At 37.8% G+C, this 25,677-nt stretch overlaps 1 protein-coding gene across 5 annotated transcripts in view; it reads right to left on the reverse strand.

Annotated features, from left to right (window-relative positions):
- Positions 1–25,677, reverse strand: part of HDAC9 (histone deacetylase 9) — an 828,595-nt gene that overhangs the window by 295,436 nt on the left and 507,482 nt on the right. For 2 of the 5 annotated variants that reach the window (XM_036327965.1, XM_036327966.1), the window contains one exon: positions 8,571–12,309. In XM_036327965.1, coding sequence (XP_036183858.1) covers positions 11,995–12,309 — 315 coding nt within the window. In that variant the 3' untranslated portion in view covers positions 8,571–11,994. Of the gene's footprint in view, positions 1–8,569; positions 12,310–25,677 lie in introns of those variants that run through there. The other 3 variants (XM_036327963.1, XM_036327967.1, XM_036327964.1) reach the window with 3 other exon arrangements.

Here is a 25,677-nt window from a genome sequence, read left to right on the forward strand (position 1 = left end):
AACCATGACTCAATAAAATTATAGTATACATGATCTTTAACTACAAAAACACACCCTACTCAGGGACATTCAATGAAAGAAAGAGAAAGAAAACAATCTAATTTTAAACTGAGATTTGGGAAAGTTATCAGTATTATTATGTTTTACTCGGTTTATTCCATATAATGATAGGATGACAAAATGTTAGCCAGTACACCTGGGTTAGCAATGCCCGTTCAGTCTGTTTGTGGACCATACCAGAAATCAATACACAATTATGAATGTTTGTTTCCCCATGTCTACCTTCAAAATCAATATTTGAATGTAAAGATAACCAAATATCTAGGAAATCAAAGGCCTGGGAGAAAATGGTCAAGCCAAAAAAAATAAAAAATAAAATAAAGATCTGATGTGGTAGAAGCCAGACCTAGGAGTGAGCTGAGCCATCTCTCCACCCTCCTCCCCTCCCATAAATGCATTGAGCCCTTCACACCTTTACCGGATCCCATGTTCCTTCTCCATCCTCATTCCTGTCCCAGGGCCCTAGGCTAAGACTGATAAATCTTTCACTTTATCCATCTCTGTAAACACACAGGACAATCAATGAACCCTAGAGAACGAGAGAGAGAGAGAAAGAGAGAGAGACCACTGCAGACCTTCTCCAACAGAACTTAAAGTCTTAAGAGGATCAACATGATCAACCATCTTTAAAGAAATATAACAAATTTAAATTGTGTGGCACCTCAAATATACCATTTGATTTTAAGATTTGCTATAAAGCAATAGTAATCCAGATTCTGTTGTAATGGTGCAAAGTTAGACATATAGATCAATGGAATAAAATAAAGTATTCAGAAATTCGGTCACATATATGTTTTCAAATGATTTTTAAATGGCACTAGAATAATTCAAATGAACAGATAACTTTTTTTTTTAACTAGTGCTGAAAAATTTGGGTACCTTTCTTCACATCATACACAAAATTATCTGGCTCAAGATGGCTTTACCTAAAATATAAAAACTAACTAGAAGAAAACAGAAGCAAATCTTCCTTAGATAGGACACTAGAGCCCTCACCATAGAAGAAAAAATTGATAGAATGGGATCCATCAACATTAAAACATTCTGTTCTCAATCATAAAAGACATGCTATGGGTCAGGTAAAAAAATGCAACATATATATCTAGAAATGGATTGAGTGCAGAATGTATGTTATTCTTATATTTAATAATAAAAAGACACTCCAATAAAAAGCATGCAACATAGTGGGATCAACAATTTACCAAATCAGATACACAAATTGCCAATAAGCACATGAAGAGACATTAGGTAAACACAGCATAAAAGCACACTGAGATTCTACCCCACATCCACTAGAATTCATAATGTTTAAAAATTACCTGACAATACCAAGTGTTGGAAACAGGAACTCTAAAGACATTGTTAATGAGAATGTAAAGTAATAAGCAATCAAAATAACTTGGCAGTTTCTTACAAAGTTAAACAAATAGCATACTACTCAACTATTCCACTTCTAGATATTTACCCCAAAGAAATAAATGTCTACCAAGACTGGTATAGAAAATGCATAGCAGCTTTACTCATAATCACCCATACCTGGAAATCACCAAAATTTCCATCAATAGATAAATGCGTAAACAGCCGAAACCGGTTTGGCTCAGTGGATAGAGCGTTGGCCTGCGGACTGAAAGGTCCCAGGTTCGATTCCGGTCAAGGGCATGTACCTGGGTTCTGGGCACATCCCCAGTGGGAGATGTGCAGGAGGCAGCTGATCAATGTTTCTATCTCTCTATCTCTCTCCCTTCCTCTCTGTAAAAAATCAATAAAATATATTTTAAAAAAATGCATAAACAAATTGTGGCATATCCATAGAATGAAACACTATCCGGCAATAAAAAGACCATATTACTGATACACACACGTATGGATCTCTAGAAGCATTTTCTGAATGAAAAAAAAAAAAATCAAGACAGAAAATATCACAGACTCTTTTTAAATGATGTATTTATATGAAATGTTAGAAAAATCAAAGCGAATGCCTAGTAACAAAAAACAGATGAATGATTGCCTGGGGCTCGGTGGGGAGTGGGAGTGGGAACTTGATTAAAAAGGAGCAGGAGGGTAACTCTTTGGAGTGACAGAAATATTCTATATCAAGATGGTGCTGTACACATTTGTGAAAATTCATCAAACTGTACATATATAAGGAGTGGATTTTTGTATGTGAATTATCCTATATAATAAAAGCCCAGAGACTGAAACAGTGGGACGACCAGAATGACCAGAGACCAGAATGACTACAGCCCCTTGCCCTGGCTGGCCCCACCCCCCAGCAGGGGTGTGCGTGGCCTACAAACCACCTGCACCCCCTTGCCCTGGCCAGCCCCGCCCCCCAGCAGGGGCCCCCCCCACCCCAATCTGGGGCCCCCATCAGGGCAGGCTGGCCAGCCCCAACCTGTGCACTGGGTCTCTATCCTACATACTAAAAGGGTAATATGCAAATTGACCCTAATGGGGGAACAACCAAAACGACCACTTGACCAGTCACTATGAGGCACCACTCAGTCCCTTTCCCTGGCAGGCAGGCTACGATCGCCCGATGGCAAATGGGGAACTGGGGGTGGGTGGTGGGGGTTGCAGGGGGTGCCAGGCCAAGGCCCCCTTCCCGCCGGTCGCCCCACACAGAGAGGGTGACCCATGGTGGGGGCAGGGCCGGTGAGCAGGTGGGAAAAGCCGACCTCTCAGTCCCTTTCCTGGCTGTCAGGCTCCAATCACCTGAGAGTGAACGGGGAACTAGGGTGGGTGGTGCGGGGAGTGGGGCTGGAGAGCAGGTGGAATGGCCAACTTCTCGGTTCCTCCCTCCAGCTGGCAGGCTCCAATCACTCGATGGCGAACGGGGAAGCAGGGGTGGGTGGCGGCAAGGGGCGGGACCAGCTGTGGGCATCCGGGGAAGATGGCCCCGATCACAGGCCAGGCCTGGGGACTGTACCACTGGTGGTCAGTGAGCTCTCGCAGTGAGAGTGCCGCTCGGCTGACCGGGATGAGCGGCACTCCCACAGCAGGCCGATCCCCGCAGGCAATGCCCCCCATCAGTGCACGAATCCATGCACTGGGCCTCTAGTGAAGGTATAAAATACATGGAGATACTTACAATTTGAATGAGGTAAATAAAATACAAAAATAAAGGAATGAAGTTGGATATTGTTACAAGTTAGTCCGATAACTCAAGCAATGAAGCAAAAATCAAACCATTTAAAATACATACCAAAATAACTGAATGTTAAGTTTACTTTGTAAAGTATAAATAAAGAGGGATTTGATATTACCTCCACCATGACCAAAACATGTCAGGTGCTAAAAATATAATGTAGACTTATTCTTTATCATGTTAAATGAAGGTACAGTGGGGCCTTGACTTACAAGTGTCCCGACTAACGAGTTTTTTGAGATATCAGCTGTCCCTTGGTCGATTTTTTGCATTGAGTTGACAGAGTAATTTGAGTTAATGAGCTCCTTAACGAGCTCCTTAACAAGCTCGGTCTTGGACGAATTAAACTTTTAAGTCAAGGCCCCACTGTATTAGAAGGAGAACTGATGACTATTCAAAATCAGGGAGTGATTTATTTAAGATCAAGAAATCATCTCAGGTATTCTTGTTCTCAGATGGAACTAGTTTAACATTCACCAAACTGGAGATAGAGAAAACTCCCCCACCCACCTCCTGCAAAAAAAAAAAAAAAAAAAAAAAAAAAAAGCTCAGAGCATTTGGTAACAAGCAAAAAACACTGAAAAGTTGAGTACAGACAGCCCCTGATTTACGATGGTTTGACTTATGATTTTACCATGGTGTGAAAGCAATCAATCTCACATAGTAGAAACCCTATTTTTAATTTTGATCTTTCCCTGGGTGAGGGATATGGGATAGGACACTCTCGTGATGCCGGGCAGCAGTGATCAGAGAACAAGAGGTGAACCACCAATACTTTTCAGTGGTCGGCAAACTGCGGCTCACGAGCCACATGCGGCTCTTTGGCCCCTTGAGCGTGGCCACGAAGTTTCAATCTCACTGTACTTGCACGCCTGCACGTGGTATTTTGTGGAAGAGCCACACTCAAGGGGCCGCAGTTTGCTGACCACTGCTCTAAGGCAGTGGTTCTCAACCTTGGTTGCACATTAGAATCACCTGGGAATCTTTTTAAAATCCTGGTTTCTGGGCCTCATCCTCTGGAAATTCTGTTTCTTTGTTATGGGGTGGGGCCACAACATTAGTAACAAAGAAACAGAATTTCCGGAGGATGAGACCCAGAAATCAGGATTTTAAAAAGATTCCCAGGTGATTCTAACGTGCAGCCAAGGTTGAGAACCGCTGCTCTAAGGTGTAGTATGAATGCATTTTTGACTTACAATATGTTCAATGTATCATGAGTTTCTTGGGACATGACCCCACTGAGAGTCAAGGACATCTGCACTTGCTCATTTTTCCTCGGTACTAATTCTGATGCCCACATATATTACTTACAGAAACAACACCCTGACGAAAAAATTACAGTGATCACATTTAACAAATGAGTAAACTGACGCTTGGCAGAACTAAGCAATTTGCTCCAGGTGGAGTTGCGAATTGACAATAAAGTTGGAACTCCTGAAGTCCTACAGAATCAGCATTGTAACCACCAGGTAGGTATATCTCAAAGGCAGGGGTCCTCAAACTTTTTAAACAAGGGGCCAGTTCACTGTCCCTCAGACCGTTGGAGGGCCGGACTATAGTTTAAAAAAAACTATGAACAAATTCCTATGCACACTGCACATATCTTATTTTGAAGTAAAAAAACAAAACGGGAACAAATACAATATTTGTATTTGCATTTGGCCTGCAGGTTGTAGTTTGAGGACCCCTGCTCTAAGGCAATCCCACACATGAATCACAAACAAATGCCACTCTTCAAGTTCAGCGCATATATAGTCAAAAACAACACCTTATTTTTTCCCATGGTCAGTATAGTTTTCTTTATTTAAATCTTCAAAAAGACGAGGTCAATTCACCTTCTAAGATTAATTTGAATCACGTTGTCATCTTTCCAATAGAATACATTGATGTAGAAAAATTCATGTGCTAAATGAAAATTATTTGATATGTTGTATTTTTACCAAAATATGTCTCAGATAAAATAAAAACAATAAAATAAAATCAATCATCAGTGATCCATATAGAAGGTAAATTATGAAAAATCATAATTGTGGTTGAGCAGTGCTCCCCTTGTGGGAGTGCACTGGCCACCAGGAGGCAGCTCCTACGTCTGCCCCTGGTGGTCAGTGCGTATGATAGCGACTGATCATTCTGCCATTCGGTCGATTTGCATATTACCCTTTTATTATATAAGTTCAATTTATTATTAAGGTAGAGATTAGGGAAAGTACAGCCAAAGAGAAAATGAAGCGATATGATGGCTTTGAAATCAGAAATAGGAGTACTAACTGCTTACTATAAAAAATGAAGAGGAGATAAAAAGAGATGATTTCATGATAATTTATCCAGAGTCTAAATGGTGGTTCCACTGACAGAAAGGGTAGAGCTTAAAAAAAAAAAAAGCCCATTTTACAGATGATGAATTTACTAACTTGGAGATGTGAGTGAATAAGTGAATTGTCCTTTCAACTGATAGTGTTAATAAAACATCTGATAGACTTTGAGTTGCTTTTAAGATAAAGAAGGAAATATTTAAACCTTTTAACCATTAAGATGCCACAGATCTCCTCCCACATAGCATTTTTGCCTGTATGTTAGATTAGGTGACAGCAATAGAAAGATACTGGCAAGAGCAAATAGTATTTTGCTCAGGTATTATAGCCCACGTATTTCCAAAGGAATGTAGTGTGAGACCTATTAACATAACTTAAAATGAGAGGAATACAATCTAAAGCAGCATTCACAATGGAAAATATGTGAATCACAAATGCAAGCATATATGTAATCTTAACTTTTCTAGGAGCTACATTAAGAAAGTAAGAGAAAACAGGTAAGATGAATGCTAATCATGTTACATAACCTAATAAATTTTAGATATTATCATTTTAATATGTAATCAATATATATCTTTGTTACTTAGATAGGAATATATATTTTATACTATGTCTTTGAAGTCTGCTGTGTATTGTACACTTAAAACACATGTTGTTTGTACCAGTTATATTTTAAATCCTCAATAGATTCATGTGGCTATCAGTTTGGACAGTACAATATAGCGGTCTTGGCAGAAATTCTGTCAATGAAGGCACAAAGTCCAAAGCAGAGACGTGAACATTAGTTCAACAGAAATTTTAAGTGCAAAGGACTAGTAGACAAATAAAAATGGGTAACCGAGGTAGAATTTTAAAGCCATATAAATGAAAAATAACTCCAATTTAGTTTCAAAAGGTCACCAGAATAAAAGGCATTTCTTAAAAGAAAAATAAACTTTATGTTTTCTTTGGTTTATATTAGATATAATAAACATTAAGATTGTAGAATTTAAGTGATTCATTGGGAAGAGAAAAAGAAACAGCATCAGAAGCTAGGAAGTAATAAGAAGCAGCAACAGGAAGGCAAAGAAGCAAAACCAAACTTAGAAATCAGGAAAACAGCTCATGCATGAGAAAATGGAGTCCAATAATTACTAAGCTCTTATCTCTAAAAATAACTCAAACGCATGGAAGTATATATTTAAAAAATAATGTATATAACTCAAAATAGACCAAAGACCTGAAAGTAAATGCTAAAACTATAAAAATCTTAAAAGAAAACATAGGTGTATATCTCTGTTGGCAGTGGATTTGGCAACAGTTTCTTATATGTGACACTAAAAGCATAAGCAACAAAAGAAAAATTAGTAAATTAGACTTCAATGACGCTAAAAATGTTTGTGCATCAAATGCCATTTATCAGGAAAATCAAAGACAACCCACAGAATGGGAGAAAATATATGCAATTCATATATCTGATAATGGCCTGGCATCCAGAATATATTTAAAAACACTTGCAACTCAACAAGCAAGGCGATTTAAAAATGGGCAAAGGACTTCAATAGACATTTCTCCAAAGAAAATGTACAGCCATCCAATAAGAAATGGAAAGATGCTCGACATCACTAGTCATTAGTAAAATAGAAATTCAAAACAACCATGAGCTAGTACTTCACACCCACTAGTTTAGCTACAAAAAAGGGGACAATTACAAGTGTTGGAGATGATGCGGAGAAATTGGAACCTCTCATACACTGCTAGTGGGAATGTAAACGAGGCCATTGTGTTAAATAATTTGGGGGTTCCTCAAAAGTTAAACAGAGTTACCTTATGATCCAGCAATTTCACTCCTAGGTATATACCCAAGAGAACTGAAACATATGTTAACACAAAAACTTGTACATGGACGTTCATAGCAGCATTGCTCATAATACCCCCCAAATGAAAACAATCCAGTGTCCATCCACTGGTCAGAAAAGATAAACTCACAAATTTTCACGGTTCTAAAAATTGAGCATAAATGTTTACAATAATTAGATTTCTCATCTATGAATTAGGAAAAAATAAGAGTGCTAATCTCCTAAATTACAGCAATGATTAAAAGAGAAAACTGATTCAAAACAGTTTGAAAATGCAGATGGACAGAGAAAGGGGGGGGGGAGGGTAATGTACTAATAAACTTGGACATGTAAAAGGATGTTACATAATACAGTGTGATGGTGAAGTTTGAGAACAGGGATTCTAGTGCCTGGGTTTGTGGGTACGAATGAGAGCTAGAGTGTCACTAACTGGGTGACCTTGACCTTAACTTCTCTGTGACCCAGTACCCTCAACTCTACAATGGGACAATAATACCTACCCCATAAGGTTGTTCTGAGGACTCAGTTAACAGATGCAATATACTTAAAACAAAATGTGGTACAGTGTATGTTTGCAATAGTTAAAATTTAATTAAAAGTCTTTTTGCAAATCAAGATGATCCCCCAAATTTTCATTGTCTAAACCCTACAGTTTATAAGCCTTTAAGAAGTTGTTTTTTGTTTTGTTTTGTTTTGTTTTATAAAATGAGAATAGGTTCTGAAATCAGTAGGTTCTGAAAAGTCACATTCCCAATATCCTGTTTTATTTGCTTGACTGCTCTCCCATTCCTTCCCTTTAAAATTATTGATTATGAAAGAAATGGCAACCTACCTCTCAAAATCCTTCCCTTGCATCTCTGAGTTCCTGATTATAATTGGTTATAATTTGAAGACCTTGATTATTTATCATCGTCAGCCTACAATTATATACCCACAATTGCATATTTCCAGTAATGAAAAAATATCACAAAGAAATGCCACATCAAAAATAATACTGTTGTCTATAGTATATCTGTTGAGTATTAGGTTTCAAAAAAATGTGTAGTGTCTGAATTTCTTCCTATTACAGCCTTTAGAAAAAAAGAAAGATGAAACATAAAAATATCTTAAAGACTATCTTTTTCAGATCTATGAAAAGCAGCAATCTCCATTTCAGCAGCCACCTCCACTAAGGAAATGTAATGGATATTTATTGTGAGTCCTGGCAAAAACCACTTTTCTGAAGAAAAACTTTCTTCAGAAAAGAGAAAAACTTTCTTCAGAAAAGCTGAGACTGATGCTTTTTATTGAAATAGCCACTTTACACTTTGGAAATCAAACATACAGTATAAAACCATTATCTAATTGAATCCTCCATCTCTTTTTTGAGGATGGCTGGTACCTAGTTCATCTTGTAATTTTACAGTCCAAAGGCAATTTTCAGGAAAGCATGACTAATACCGAAGATATTCCCACAATTCTGACCAAATTATCAAATGTATGGCATTATGGAATGATAGTCCATTTTATAATAGTCAATGATATTAGCTCCAGTATTTTTAACAGTCTAGGGCAATACTGTTATGACTTAGAGTAACTTTAATTTGTATGACACTATCAGTTAGGTTAAGGGGATCAAAGAAAATACAACAAATATTTTTAACCTATTGAACCAAATACACAACAACACATTATGAACTATTGGCTAATAAGTTTTGCTAGCAATTGACCAGAAGAGGAACAAGGTCTGGCATGGCCTGGGGGATGTGTCTGGCCCAGTTCCCTTTACCTGAGTCAGACTCCTTATTTCTCACAGTCGTATTAAATAATTATTTCCATCTAAGGTGAGGTAATTTAATTACTCCTTTCTCTTTAAATTTATGTACTATCACTTTATACTTAGAGGTCAGACTCTCACTGTAGTAGATAGTACTGTTATAATACATGATAAATTATTTATATTCATATTTATTGAGTGCTTGTTATATTCAAGGGATTACATTAATCTGATTAAAATAACTTTTTTAAGTTGAGAAAAGTTAGGAATTGACATCTATTTACATAAAATTTTATATTGACATCAAGATGATAACATATCATGGAAAAGGCCACACTGGGGTATTAAAAATGCAACAAATTTTACCTGTATTTGCTACTTGATCATGGCTGACATAAATACTTTAAAATCATTATTGTTGGATTTATTATTTTTAATGGCATAGAAGTAACTACTCAAAATATGTTTGTTTTTCTGTTTCAACAAAGAATGGCAATATATTTTGGTATGTGACACCTATTGCATGAGCTTCGAATTCGATTAGATATCAAATTTACACAAAGCCATATGTATGAAAGGGGATCTTTTAAAAAAAACTTTATTTGAGAAAGGAAGAGACTTATAACAGAAGGCAAGAAGAGAAACATACAAACAATATATTTACAACACAAAACAAGAAATCACCATCAAGGGTGTAAATTATAATAAATACAGTAGATTTTAAAAGAGACAATTATCAATTAGCTCTAAGATTATTTAAGTCCAGCTTTTCTTTTCACTGGTTCCAGGTAGTTTCTTGATTAAATTCAAAGAATATCAAATTCAAACAAATTAACGTCCACCAACTGTACTGATGAAGCTCTCTCAAGTGACATTATAAAAAATAGGCTTTTTTTTGTTCTTCGTTACATATCTTTGAAGTAATATTATACAAAAGTCTGCTCAGCCACATGTTCCTCCCCAAATAAAATGTATTTTAAAAGATGCACTATCCCTTTTTTATGAAATTGAAAAAAAGACTTTAAAGAAAATGTATATTTATGAGATGGAGAAAATATACAATTTTATCTTAGGAATGCCATATTTTAATGCAAAATAACTGACAAAAAGTCATTTTAATCTGAAGGAATATACTAACCAAAATATGTTGGTAATAGGAAGTGTTATAGCTATTTGTCAAATTATCAGGTCTTTTTTCATTATATGGAAAAGTTTTAAACTTTCTAACTTCTAGTTATATTAATTTAATTTGAATGGCGACTTTTTAAAAAAGGATAATGTATCTTTAGCAGTAACCTTTTTTTAAGAAATATTTTTAAATGTCACAGCAAAATGTAAACAACACATGCCAGTAACATACAATTGTACAATGTCTACATTTGGCAAAACTGCTGTATCTCCTTTGAAACAGGATACTACACCTTTTAATACCTCGGATTTAGAAATATAAATATTTTAATAGGAAAAAAAGTCACAAAGATTCTAGGTCAATTTGGATTATTCATATTAAAGGGGCCTTAATATGACAAATCTTTAACTAGCTTAACAAAAGTAAACCTATAAAACAAGGTAAACATATCAAAAAGGAGTATTGAAGGAAATGTTCCAGTGAAAAGCTTCCTTAACAATTTCCCGACTTGTGGTGTTATTTTCTTAGACAATAAATCAATTCATAGAGTGCCCTTTAAAAACAGAAAGAGTAAAACACTATCCTCCGTTTCTGCCCCCTACATTCCCCAGCACATGAATCACTTGGACTTCCTGTTTCCACAAGGCATTTCCTGCTCAGCCTCATAGAATCCGTTTTCTGTAGGAGAACAGCAGGAACCTGACAAAGAAGTGACTTAAATAAACAGTCTTCTGTTGCCTTCAAAGTTGTTTGTATTTTATAACTTCAAAGGACACAGTCCTTCTAAAGGTGCATTATGTACAAGTAGGTTCTTTTGTTAAGGGCCACCTTGCTAATTTTGCCAAAATGGTATGGCGTCTGTCATGTCATCATGGAATTATACTTAAGAGATCCTAGGGATAATGATAATAAAATATGATATGCTTGCTTCTTTTAAATGTGATTTTGACTTCATATTAGATGATAATCTTACTGTTGCTGTGTTTTCTATAATTGCAGATACTACAATAGGGTATCTGATTGGCCCGTAGGCTGCACGTTAGTTCTTAACAGCATTTGCATCTGCTTCACTTGATCTTTTTTTGATAGACAGTGTCATCAAATAACACAAGATAAAGTAAAATGAGCAGTGTTCGGTGAGACATCATGTAATATTTAAAATAGTGCTGTACGTTGCATCTATATATTTAAAACCACCTCTATTCCTAATATTTTCAATTGCAATCTATACAGTAACCTAGGACTATTGGCATGGTAACCAGAACATTTCACTTAACAGAAATGAGAGAGGAAGGAAGGGGCAGACTACCTTTAACAGTGTTCAAGACTGTAGCATGATACATTATGTACAACGCTGGGAAAATTGAATTCTACATATCAAAAAGAAATCAAGAACTAATAGAATGTGTCATTGATCAGACTGGGACACTATCCAGCAGTCACTGATCTCAACAGAGAAACTAAAACAACAGTGAGTTCGTTTTCCTTAGAAGTAATTGATGTGGCAGGCTTGAGGATGGATTTAAAGCCTGTTAGTTACTTGGATAACTATGTGGTATCGTATTAGTGTAGCAGGTATTTCCTGGCCCGTGAAATTTCAATGAAACCTTGATATCTATACAGAGATCAGTACAGAGAGAGACCTCTATATAGATATATACACATTAGTTAGAACCCTTAAACACTAAAATCAAATTATTCAGTGATAGGAAATTATATCCATTGACCAAAACCTGGAGTGCATTTCATGTTCAGATAATGACTTTAATTACAAATCCTGGAGCTAAATCTTTGCCTATTACCTGTTGCATAAAAGCAGCCTGCTCCCCAGATTCCATTTCCTGGATCTGAGCATCTTCATCACTGTCCACTGGCTCCTCCTTGACCTTCACAGCCCCAACTTGTCCCAGTGTGTCCTCCACACCAACACTGCTGTCGCTCCTAGTGCTGTTGCCACTAGAGGGCGCTCTGTCTTCCTGCATCGCCTGGTCCCCCTGCAGCTCTTCCTCCGCTTCCTCCAGGTGCCTGCCTGGTTGCTTCAGTTGTTCAATAGATTTCGAAAGCAGCTAGAAGAGAGTGTCGAGGGGTTCAAAATTCAGTCGTTCTTGGTGGTAACAGAGCAGCAACATACACTTTGATTTCTAACGACTCTTTAACACACTTAGAAAATGGTGGAAAAGAGGTAAATAATAAACGTTTTCTATGGAAATCATAAAATGTTCACAAGGACAGGTTGTACTGAGTCAATTTAATCCAAAGAAACCTGGACTTTGTCCCCCCCCCCCCACCCCCCCCCACCCCCAAACTAGGAAATGTAATGAAAATAAAGGAAAGCTACTGAAAATTTTCCAAAAATCTCATTTTTCAACAAATGTCAACCACTATAAAAGACAGCACAAATCCTAGGAGTCCTTCTCCATCTAATTGTCCTATACCTAAGTGGTCAAATGATAAAACACCTTCTTTCTTTTCTTTTTTTAAAATATATCTTTATTGATTTCAGAGAGAGGAAGGAAGAGGGAGAGAGAGATAAACATCAATGATGAGAGAATTATCAATTGGCTGCCTCTTGCGCACACCCCCTCCCTTCCCCGCGCTGGGGCTGGAGCCTGAAACTGGGGCATGTGCCCTGACCGGGAATTAAACCGTGACCTCCTGGTTCATGGGTTGATGCTCAACCACTGAGCCACACCGGCCAGGCAACACCTTTTTATACATACTTGTAAACCATAGAAATATTGATTTTGAAATCCTGAACTTTAAAAATATGCAGAACTTAAAAAAAATTTGACAGCACTAAAAATGTTTTATGAACATATCCAAAGGGAAATTAAATATTAGGAAAGAAGCAAAGGATTATATTTTAATTTGAGAAGTGTTATCTAGACCTTTATTTACCTTGTAAATTAAATCATACATAATCTGCAATAACTGCTCACTGATTAAAAAAGATAACTGGTAACATTAATTTAATTTAAACAATAGCAAAATACCATGGTATAATAGGGGTGGAGGGAATCCTCAGGTGATTGCACCTCTCTTAGGCCTTTTGTTTTATTTGACAATGAGTCTGCTGACTGCTCATCTGCACAGGTCTTGAACTGTGTTTTCAAAAGTGGTTAGTTTTCCGCTGAGTCAGTGCCCATGTGAGCAACATGCCAATTATGTTATAAGCAGCACATTCAGAATACCACCACTAAAGTCATGAATACAGACTTTTCTGTGTAAAATTCAAGTTTACCTCTCACTCACACCTACTTATATTTTTAAAACTAAATACACGCTTTAGAGTTACAATACCTAAGTATTCAAACTTTGAAGGGAGTTGTAACCGCTTTAGGCAAAAACCTCAAAAGGCCCTGCACACACTGATGAAGCCCTTCAATTTCACTGTAGGTAGAACGATTGGGACTTTTCATTCATTGTGCAACACCTGTTTATTGAGTGCCAACTACGTTTAAGAGACCACTCTAAGCACTGGGAAAACAGTCATCGCCCTGCCCTCATGGAGCTCATAGGGAGTGTATTAGAGACTGATAACTAAACTCATTCTTGCTTTCAAGTATGGTAAATGAGAAAAAAAAGTGAAAAGCAGAGGGTGTTATAAGAGTATGTACCAGTTGGAATGGAGTCGAATGTGAATTGTGAGGGAAGGTTTCATCAAGGAAGTGCTACGTTTAGCCTGAGCCATGAAAGATGAAGGACAACGGAAAGGAGTAGTTAGTTATGTGCGTGAGGGGTAGAAATAAAGGTGAAGAGGACAAGAGAGAAAAGAAAACCGTCTATCGTATGTGTGGTCATAGCCCAGGAACTGAGGGCCATGCGTGAAAAGTTAGCCAGAAAGCATTGGGACACTGTCCAGGAAATGCCCCGTCACAAGTCCCTGCTTACTGAAGGGTGGCCCGCATCCTCTCCAGCTCTGGATGCTTGACTGCAGGAGTATTTAACAACCAAGAGGAAGGTACACATACCACCTGCTCAGTGAAGACTACTGTATTGTTCTTCCTCTCCTTCCCAGTTCCAACATGGCCTCTCAGTGCCTTGCCCTCCTCAGCTCCAGTGGCCTTGCCCTCTGCTGTACCTCAGCTCCCAACTCAGGATCACACCCTAGACTTGCCCTCATCTGTAACTCAACACTCACCTAACTCTCAATTTCAAACATTACTCCTTTGCTCTGGTTCATCCTCAGAATATTCTTACGGTAACCATTCTGACTCCAACCTGGAGGGTCCCAAAAACTATGGAGCCAACCCCATTCTCAGTGCCCATCACCTCCTCCCCTCATTCCCTCACTTCCCTCCTTGCTGGATGAGGTCCCATTCCCCATCATTAAAACTCACTCCCTTACCTTATCTTTAACTCCCTCTCTTTTCAAAATTAGGACTTCTAACCTGGGTTAATAATAAATCTTTCCCAAACCCAAGCAGCTGAGTAAGCTAGGAAACAAATGAACAAATAAACTGCTGAGTGTTTCTCCTCAATTTCACGATCATCACCCTCAAATGGGTCCTGGCAACCCTACATTTATTTAGTTAATTTACCCCTACTCTTCCAATGGCTGTTTTAAATGACCTTCTCTCTCCTCAAACTTCTAATATCCAGAACTTTTCCTCACTCCCTGCTGATACCTTTGTTTCTCATTTCACTGAGAAAATAGAAGCATCGGAAGAGAAACTCAACTGTCCCATTCACCCTCCTCCTGTTACAATAAAAGCAATGTCTGCACTCCTGTCCCAGCCAATCCATTGGCTTAATGCCCCGGATCTCTCCACTCCTGCAATCATCCACTCTGTCCTCCATCACACATTATCCCTCTGCTGGAGTGTTCTCATTTGTACACTTTCAGTATTTTCATCACTCTTGCATAAACTCCCAGCCCCCCCCAACATAAACCATCACGTAGAACTTCACAGTAAAAACTCCTTGAGTTTTCTCACTTGTCATTATTTTCCTTTCCCATTTGCTTTAGAATTCACAACAGACAGGCTTTCATCCACACTATTTGACTGAAATCATTCTTGTTACAAAAGTCAAGAATGACCGCATGAATGTCCAAGCTATTGGCAATTTAAATAGAATATTAATACGGGTCGGTGAGGGTGAAGCATTTTAGAAAGAAAAACAAGACACCTTTGAAATAAGAGATTAATATTACTAGTGTTGGTGCAGCCAAAGGCCAGACAAACTGTGTGAATTTACTGGAATGTAATTTCCCATAGAAAGCAAGAATGCCCAAGAAAATCTCTAATACTGACAAAACACTGAGTGTTCACAGAATATACCATATGTGCATTTTAACCGAAAACCTTCTAAAATTTGACCTGTGATTATATTTCTGAGGTCACTGAAGTGCTCAGAAACCACATCATCTCATCCATGAATCAAGTTGGATCAGTCTGTACAACCTCACTGACAGGGATACGCAGAGGAAATGTGTGTAACATCTTTAAAGTGCAACCTGGAAAAAATGCCACTCTTCCCAGCCGTTCCCCTGACTCCGATGCACTGAAGGAAACCCGAGGCAGAAAACTCCCAGAATGAATGATGCGGTGCTAACTGCACAAGGAGTCCGAATGGCAAAAGGCTCCTCTTGTAAGGGCAGACCACCGCAGCGGTCGCCAACCGGTGGTCCGCGGACCCCTGGTGGTCCCTGAGGTCCGAAAGGTTGGCAACCGCTGCATGGCTTGTAAAAAAGAAATGTTTCTTGACATAAAACAGCCACTTACGCATGAAGATCAGTTAGGTACATAATGTTGGTGTTGGAAGTTTTATAACATTTTTCAAGTCCTTATTTTATAAGGAAGACACTTCAAGAAAAGACACCCAAGAAAAACCGAATCATCTCCAAAGACGAGTAGAAACCTAGATGTCTTTACACCTTTCCACTCTGCACTCTCCTCTGAAACAACTATATTCTGATGACAACTGAATGAATATAAATACAATTCCAACGTCTCCGCCAAGCTCCAAACTTGCATGTTCCGCTGCGTGCTTCACGTCTTTGCTTAGATCTGGAATATCGAATAGGCACCACAAACTTTAAATAGTTCAAAGATCATCTTCATTCCCATCCCACTCCAACGTATCCATCACCTATTTTCTCATTTGAGTGAAGTGTTTTGTTACCCAATTGCCTGGGTCAAAAAAAATCTAGGATTTACCCCCATTTTTCCTTAATTGTCTTTTTCATAAATATTCGAAAACTTAATATTCGGTAGCAATGCTTTGACACTTTTCTTCCCAGGTTATGAAACAAACGCCAATGCTGATGTGAACAATACGTAACTACCACTATTTCACCATCGCTGGAATAAAATGTGCTCTTTGTTAAGTTTCACGAAATGTAACATAGATACCTGGGACATCTTGCAGCCGGCATGGCAAAACATAAAGGCGTAGAAGGTGTTAGCCTGCACTTCTTTATTTTAGGTATTTGACAAAGGCTGTTTTTGTTTAAACAGTCACATTGGCCCATGTGGAAAAATTAGCAAGTGACATCAGCAAGGGAAAGCTACAAGCAAAAGTTACAGAAAACCTGCCTGCCAGCTCTGACTTATTTAAAAGATACTTGAAATAAAAGATAACTTGGTACTATTTGTAAGCTTCTGGCTACTTCCTAAGAAAGTCAGCACTCAGACAATGGTGTGTTCTATGTGGTTTTGAACTACAAACGTGACCATTACCAAGATGGTGATTTTTCGAATTTGTACTGTCGCTGAGTGGCCCCAGCTGCAGGGAGGGGCTGTCTGCTTACTCTCAGTGGGGTGGCAGGGTCTCTCTTTGGTTGAACATCTGGAGGTGATCCCCCAGCAAAGCTGAGCTGTTGCCTTGCTGGCGAGAGAACACAAGACGAACCATCTGCGTGGCAGATAAATGGGCGAGCCCGTGTGCATCTCAGCTGAGGCCCCATGGGTGAGACACCACGTGTCATTTGTCTGACACCAGGTGAGTTACTTTGGTGGGAACCCAGCTGAGATGAAGAACGTGATGGCTGTACAGCTTCTCCTGCCCCTTTTATCTGTGTCCTTACTCATCTGTCACTGTGGCTCTGTGTTCTCCATGCTACTGTCCAGCAACTGTATGAACACTAAGAATGCTATCATCCTTTGACCATTCTGGATTTGGGACACACACATGCGTACACACACAGATAGTCTGTAGGCCAGATTGCATGATTTATCCAAATGTCTAACACTCCAGACATTATAACTCAACCCTTCAATTCTTATCAACCCCTAATATGGTCATATCCATAGCAAGTCCATAATTTAAATGTCTTATATTCCATGTTGAACATCATATGTTCTATTGGCAAATGTTGTATAATTCATTACATATTTAAAGGCTGTGCTGCTAATCTTTACACGTTAACCCATTAAGCTCATCTTGGTGTAAGGCACACTGTTTGATAAAAGTCTAGGGGTCAACAAGCATAAGTGTTTTTTAATAAAATACCTTTAAATTCTGTTTTTTAACTTTTGCCACAGAAATCCTTCATGTCCCTACAAATATGTTCAGATTTGGAATGGCAACTAAGAACAGGAGTGTATAGGGAGTAAATCTGTTTCTGATAGATATCTGATTTTCTGAAATTATCAACAAATCATTAAGCACAAGTTTGAAATTGATTATTAAACTATGTAAAATGACCTTTACCCCAACTCAATGCTTTCTTATTTTGCCTCAGATTTTAAGGCAGATTTTACTTGGAGCATGGCAATAGCACATATTTTGTGTGTTTTTTTAATTTTAAATAAATGTAAAATTCTTCTTTTGGAAAATAAAATCTTCCCCTTAAGCTCCAAGGAAACTAGATTTAAAAATAAGGATAAAATTCGGTCTCAATTCACAAACAGATTCGGTATACACCAAATGTTCTCAAAAACAACATGCAGAGCTTGGAGGGCTTTCAAATCTAGAGGTCTACTTAGAGGAGAACTCTGCTTCCAGCCAGAATACGCCATGCTATGCAGCTTCTGTGCATGTTAGGAAAATAACCAGGAGATCCAAAATTAAGTAACAAGAGAGAAAGATTTTCCATATATTGGTTCCTTATTCACATAAATTAAATTTTTAAACTGAAAAACATCCTTTCTTACCAATATTGAAGGTACATAAAATTAATCTAGGAACCAAGTAAATTCTTAATAAAAACTTGTTTATAACTCTAAATGATTGTCTAAAACAATACCTGGAATTTAAATATCCTTTCTATGGCTCTCAAAACATCCTAATATTTCAATAACTTAAATGAGTATTAACTTCTGTGGAGGAGAATGAAAATTTCCTCCTCTCAGCTAGATTGAGAAAGTTAACCACTCATTCTTTCATTCATTCAACAATTTTTATTGAGCACTTATATATGCCAGGCCCTGGGAAGAGAGAGGAGCATTAGGCAAATTATCAGTGGAGTAAACAGAAAATGAGCAACTGAGGACTGGAACTTCATGTGCTAGAGAATGATGGGGGGCGTGCCTGTGTTTAATTTGTCTGTGTAGAGAAAGCTTCTCTTAAGAGGTTGACTCGTGAGCTGAGAGAGACTCCCATACCAAGATCAATTCATGAAAAGGCTGGAGGTTGAACCTTCCATACAGCACAACTCCTGGAGGTGGAATGAGATTCCCTGCAGACAGGAGAGGAGGCCAGTGTGGCTGGAGCTCAGTAAGTAAGGGAAGGCAGTAGGAGATGAGGTCACTTGGGGGACAAGAGACAGATCAGGACAGCCTAGTAGGTCTAAGATGTTTGCATTTCTTCCTAGAAGCAGTAAGGAGCCACTGGGGAGTCTTCAGCAAGCTTTTGACATAATTTGATTTGCATTTGTAAACGATCACCCTGGCCACTAGGGAAGATTGAATGGAGGTGGGCAAAAATGGAAACGGGAAGATCGACCTTTCAGAACATGAAATCCTCAACAAGAGAACAAGAACTATTAGGGGTTCCTCTTAACTGAAACACAGAGGACTTCTTTTTCCTTCTGTTACAGCACTGTGTAATTTTATGTTCTTTTATATTACATAACAGAATTTTCCTGATAATCTCTTTTCTGATTTTCAGCTGAAAGTACTTTCTTTCAAAGTTTTCTTTTTTTGCTCTTTAAGGATAATGAATACAGCCACAGCAAGTAAAGGCATTCTTATTAATTTATCTTTTTCCTAATCCTTGGAGATTGTGAACTGTCTCAGGACAGACAAGATCTCAAAGCCAACGATCTTCCTATCACGTGACTTGTGAACATTTCCCTTTCCCCCCATTGGTCAATCCCTTTCTTGGTAAACTGGACAGCTCTGCAAATCTTATTTAAAATCGACAACCAAGAGTAAGCGCCAGGTGATAACTGCCACGTGGAAATGTGTGCGCAGAATGGCAAGGCTTTTTAATTTTTCAAACGATGCCAGAAATCCAGAATTATATTTGAAATATGTCTACTTTTAAAGATTCACCAAAAATTCAAAATGCTGTTAAGACACCAGGTGGGTCAAAGACAGCAGTTCAATGGAATAGATAGAGTCTATGACTGTCAGCTAGAGGCCACCATAAATAACCCCTTAGGTCCCTTCTTGATTGAACATTCCGCAGTTTAGATCAGATAGGACTGATGTCTGCATGCTTTCAAAATACATCATCCTCAAAATTGTGACATTTTTATATGTTCCTTACAAAATTCAACTACCTTGCCAGGGGTTGGAGGTAGGGGTAGGGAATGACCACAAAGGCGAGCAGAGGGAATTTTGGAAGCTGAGGGACCTGTTCTGCATCTTGATTGTGGTAATTATATGATAATATGCATTTGTCAAAACTCACTAAACTGTACAGCAAAAGGAATAAATTTTACTGTGTGTAAATTATACCTCAATAAAAATCCAATGACTAATCATAATATTGTTCCAAAGAGAAAACAAAGTCAGCTGTATGATGAATACAAAGATGTAAGAGAAAACTGGAATAAAATTTAGTGGTTTGGTTGACAACAAAGCTTGATGCAATATTGAAGCGAGTGGGAAATGTGTGCCTTGGAAATAGTCTAGTCCTTCCAGACAATCATCTCCATTAACAGAATAAGAAAAATAGGACTATTAGTCCCTGGCTGGGTAGCTCAGTTGGTTAGAGCATGGCCCCTTTATGCCAAGGTTTCTGGTTCAATTCCTGGTCACGGAACATACAAGAAGCAACCAAATGAATGCAAAAATAAGTCGAAAAATAAAACGATGTTTCTTCTCTCTCTCTCTCTCTCTCTCTCTCTCTCTCTCTCTCTCTCTCTCATCAATCAATCAATTTAAAAAAAGAAATTTTAGTTGTATGTAAGAATATAAATACTGACTTAGGATTTCAGTACTGCTTATTATGTTTACAAAGCACTTTCAGTACACTCTCTTGGGTGAGCCTCACCAGCTACCTCTAAAATGGACAGATTAGAGAATTATTGGACAAAGAGGTTCGACATTTTGACCAACGATGCAAAACTAATAAATCATTTTATGGGATACCAGAAACCTCTCTTGGAAAGGATATCACACATTCCTGATCTTGCTATTAAAATAAGCTATATATTATGTAGAACTATCTCTGAATAGAATTGTCTGTCTGCAGGTCTGTGAGCCCATTCAGGGAAAGAACATGCTTTCTTTATTTTCATTTTCAGTGCGCAGCATAATGATTGCTAATAAATCTCCGTGGAACATCATAAATTATTCCATGCCAGGAATTATTTTGTAGAACTGAATTTTTATTGCTGGCTGATACAGCTAAATTGATAGCAAGCGAGTAATGCTACATTCAGGCTTTGGGAGCACAGCCCTGGATGCAATTCTGCCAGAAAGAATGGGAATACTCTAGACCATCTGACATTTCAGGGTCACTATAATTCCTCAGATTTCATAACTATTTAGAGAAAGGGAAGAAAGATAGGGGGGGGGGGGAGATCTATAATCAAGAACTTATAAGTAACCAAAATCTGCAACAAGGAGACAGCTACACATTGGTGGTTTTCATGTCCACAAATCACTTAGCTATATTAAAAATTCTTTAGTTAAGATTTAATTATTTCATTCTGTCCAATGAAACTACTTGTCAAGGTTGGGAAACAACCAAATTATTTAGCTTCCCTCTCCCTTTGAACTCCCTGGAATCAACATCAGTCAAACTATTTGCATGGTTTAATTCCCCAGATATGTTTCTTTCTCCTATTTTCTTACCTCATAGTCATGTCCAACTATTGTTTTTCTCATTCAGTAACAGCGTCTCTGCCTAGATTAACAGTGCGGAGTGAAGAGGAAAGGTCAAGGTCCTTCCCTGCATCTTCGAGTTATGAACGCAGCACAGGGGACGTGTATGAATGTTACACATTAATCCCCTGAAATGGTCATTTAGTTTCTTTTACAAACACAGGATTTCATCACATCTAATAATAAAGCCACAAGCCATCTTCTGTATATTATAAACCATCCACTTGTAATTATATAGTGAAATGCTTCTATATGAATTCTCTATGCTGATGTAAGCTGGTATTGCAGCCTAAGTGGTGTCTTTTTGTTGTTGTTGTTTTTTTAAGCCGACTACATACCTACACAGATCTATTTACATTGAGCTAATCATGTCAAAAAAGCATCTATTTAAGAGTAAAGTCAAAGTTTCTCTTATAAACTTCTAGAGATAGATAAATAACCTAGGTGCCTTTGTACTGTTATAAAATTAAGACTGCCTTTCAGTGCTACCTAACGTTTTTGGACATACTATCCATCTAAGGGACAGAATGTAATCCAAAAATGGTGATTAAAGACGCTGCATGGAAACAAGCTGTCAAAGGGATAGAGAGAAATTAAACCTGACAACAGTAAGGCCTACTTTCCTAAATGAAAGCCCAGTTTAAGTTTCTGCTCATCCATTTTTCAGAACTTAAAACAAGGCATTTTCCAACTACCCATGGATGAGATGCCAACATGTGCATTTCAGTTGAGCATGATGAAGTCAGTAGACCTTCAACTCCGGGTTTGCTCAGGATGCCTGCGAGATGTTTGCCCACGCTTAAAAAATGGCAACGTTACAACGTGCAGGAGAGGAATGCAGCCTGGCCTGGCGGCAGTTGGCTCTGCACTGCACTCCCATTGCACTGTTGGAAAGCATTATAAGCCAACAGGATATCTGAATGTCCTACCACAGGTCCATAAATAAACCAGTAACAATGACAACAAAACCTTCCAAGATGGAGGGCAATGCATGGAAAGTTGGGAAGCCGGGCAAGGAAATGGGATTTCTTCATTCTGACAAACCCAAACACCAAAAAAAAAAAAAAAGAAAAAAAAAAGATGACCTCCCTTTTTGTTTGTTTGGCTTATTTTTAATTATAAGTCTTCTACTTTTTGGCAAAAATGAAATTAGGAAAACCTTGTCTCCTGCTTGGTGACAGGAACAACACTAAAATCAGAAGCACAAATCCAGGTGAAGCACAGACTGTTGTGACATACATCCTATGTCGAATTTCAGCTCTGTAACCTGCTAGCCCTGTCACCTTGGTCAACATACCTAGGCCCATTTAAATTAAGTTTCTTTTTATCTTTTAAATATATTTTACTGATGTCTTACAGAGAATAAGGGAGAGGGATAGAGCGTTAGAAACATCGATGAGAGAGAAACATCGATCAGTTGCCTCCTGCACACCCCCTATTGGGTGGGTATGTGCCTGCAACAAAGGTACATGCCCTTGACCAGAATCGAACCTGGGACCCTTCAGTCCGCAGGCCAATGCTCTATCCACTGAGCCAAACCGGTTTGGGCTAAATTAAGTTTCTTGATATTAAAAAATAGCGAGTTGTTAAGTTTGAGGCGATAACAACCATAAGGACATAAGTATGGTGTCCCAGCTCGTAGTAGATCCTACATGTAAAGGGAGCTGGTATTATTTAACTGCTCCTATCCCGAAGGAACCAATGGAGAAGGTGCTGGGAAGATGCATAGTACATAAAAGAAAAAGAGGGAAAGACACATTAGGAGAAATAGGCACAGGAACAAAGCCAAGACTGGTCCATGGTCCTCATCTAATTTTACTTAAAATTTTAGTCTTGCCACAAGTAAGCCATGGATAGAATTACCTTTATTAAAATAAAGCTAATATGAAGTGTTTACTTGTTAGATAATATGAAGTGTGACTCAGAAATGTAAACCTTTTGGAATGCATATGTCTAATAGTTGCTCTTCAAATTAATCTTTTTGGGAAAATATACTCTTTGCTCAACAGTACACAAAATAGCTTTATTTTAGGACTGAGTTCAGGAACACTTAATAAAAAAAAAAAGTAACACCCATACATATACATGCTCTGTTTGTATGTGACCACAGGCATGAAAGAATATACTCCCTCGGGCTGCTGTGGATGGATTATTGAGGACAAGGAGTGGGTATGAATCATGAGGGCTTATAGAGAATATATAACATTTATGTTAGAAATTATGTCAAGAAAAGGAATATAACAGATACTACTCACATAAAGTATAAAATTCTCTTCTAAAACTTAATGAAAGCTTTCCATTTGCTCTGTTCCAGCATTTGAGCCAAATTGTATTCATGCCTTGCTTGTCAGATATAATATCTACCTGTTTGAATAAGGGCAGCACAGGACATCTGCTTGGCCTGCCCTTTACTGGTCGTGTCTTAAATATATTTTTATTATGATAAAATAGCTCTCATGTCAAAATGCCTAAGTATCACAGTAATAAATATATAATAAATACTTATATCTGGAGTGAACCTTGACATATATAAGATATCATCTCATGATTTACGTGACTTTTTTTTTAAGTGTTGGCTCGTGTCCAGTCATAGGAATGTATAAAATATTTATCACCGAGTATGTATAAGAAAAAAAGAGAGAGGGAGAGAGAGAAAGAAAAAGAGAAAGGTAAAAAAAAAAAAAAGATGTAAAGCGGACAAGACAATCTGAGAAGTAACCAAACAAGTCTCAAGTCTTATTTCCTCAAAGAAAACAAGCTCCTTCCCTCATGTCTTCTATCCTAATACTTAACATGGTGCCTGACTGTTGACTGGAACATCGCACTCCCCCGCTCCCCACACTGTAAGCTCTATGAGGACACTGAATGTTGTTTTCTTGGTGTGCCTAAAATAGTGCCTGGCACAAAGCAAGAACTCAATATGATTTGCTAAATGGATAGAAGCACAGACCACTATTTAATTCAAATAAGTACTGAATGAAGAAAGGTTTCTTTAAATTCCTGCTCACATGGACTTGGAAGAATGAATATGAGAAATATAGGTATTAGAAAAGATACAATAATTCTAGTTAAAATAGGAACTATTAGACATGATGCTATTCTATTAATACTGTAGCAATAAAGGAATTCAAAAGGAAAATGTCATTGGTCTGGGGGCAGTGGTCTACGTCAAATTATCTCACCATAAAAATGCCTGAAGATACTTCAGAAGATTTCTGTATATCATTTAGATGGCGGCGCGACTTGAGAGTTGCCCATCATTTAAATAGGCAGTGGTCAGAACACTTCAAAAATCATACATATAGCCAAGTAATTGAGGTGTGTTTTGTTTTCACTGGTCATAGTTTTACTTTACAGGAAAATCTGTAGTAATACTTTAACTTAAAACAAGCTCAGAAGAAAATTACCAATACACTCTTACTTTTCTTTTCTTTTGTATTTATGAAGAAAATTCTATTTTAGAAGCCATGTTTTTCTTCCAATAACAAAAAAAGCAAAAGAGCTGTGGCCGGTGTGGCTCAGTTGGTTGAGGGTCATCCCATGCACAGAAAGGTTGCTGGTTCCCGGTCGGGGTACATGCCCAGGTTTTGGGCTCTATCCCCAGTAGGGGGCATATATGAGGCAGCTGATTGATGTTACTCTAACATTAATGTTTTTCTCTTTCCCTCACTCTCTAAAAATCAAATTTTAAAAATCTTAGAAAAAAAGTAAAAGATACTGACATAAACTTGTGATTTTTAAAAAAGGCTCACAAGTTATCATTGCATGTATGTACCATATATTAGCAATAAAAACTGTTTAATGCATTTCTGAATTTTTCCAATGTCTCGAAAAGAGAAAAGAACAAACATTTTAAGTCATGAATTTCTTATGGTTAAGCTTCTCAAAACACTTTCAGTGAGAGTAGAATGTTTATACTGATTAGCAGAGATATATCATTTGGACAGGATTTCCACTCAACTTTCTATCTTGCCCTATAGTGTAGATATAACATGAATATTATATAAACTCATCCCAGGGATACCTCTACTAAGCTATTGAGTACTTACACCATAATTATATGAGGCAAATAATTCTTACAACACACAAATTTCCCATGTAAATGTCATTGTAAATCAGGCAAAAAGCAGATAAATTAATTACTATAATTAACAACATTTACACAGTATAGTTATAACAGGCATGGATGACTTACTTTCATAAATGCATTCA

Source organism: Myotis myotis, unplaced genomic scaffold, assembly GCF_014108235.1.
Source record: "Myotis myotis isolate mMyoMyo1 unplaced genomic scaffold, mMyoMyo1.p scaffold_m19_p_11, whole genome shotgun sequence".
Taxonomy (NCBI): domain Eukaryota; kingdom Metazoa; phylum Chordata; class Mammalia; order Chiroptera; family Vespertilionidae; genus Myotis; species Myotis myotis.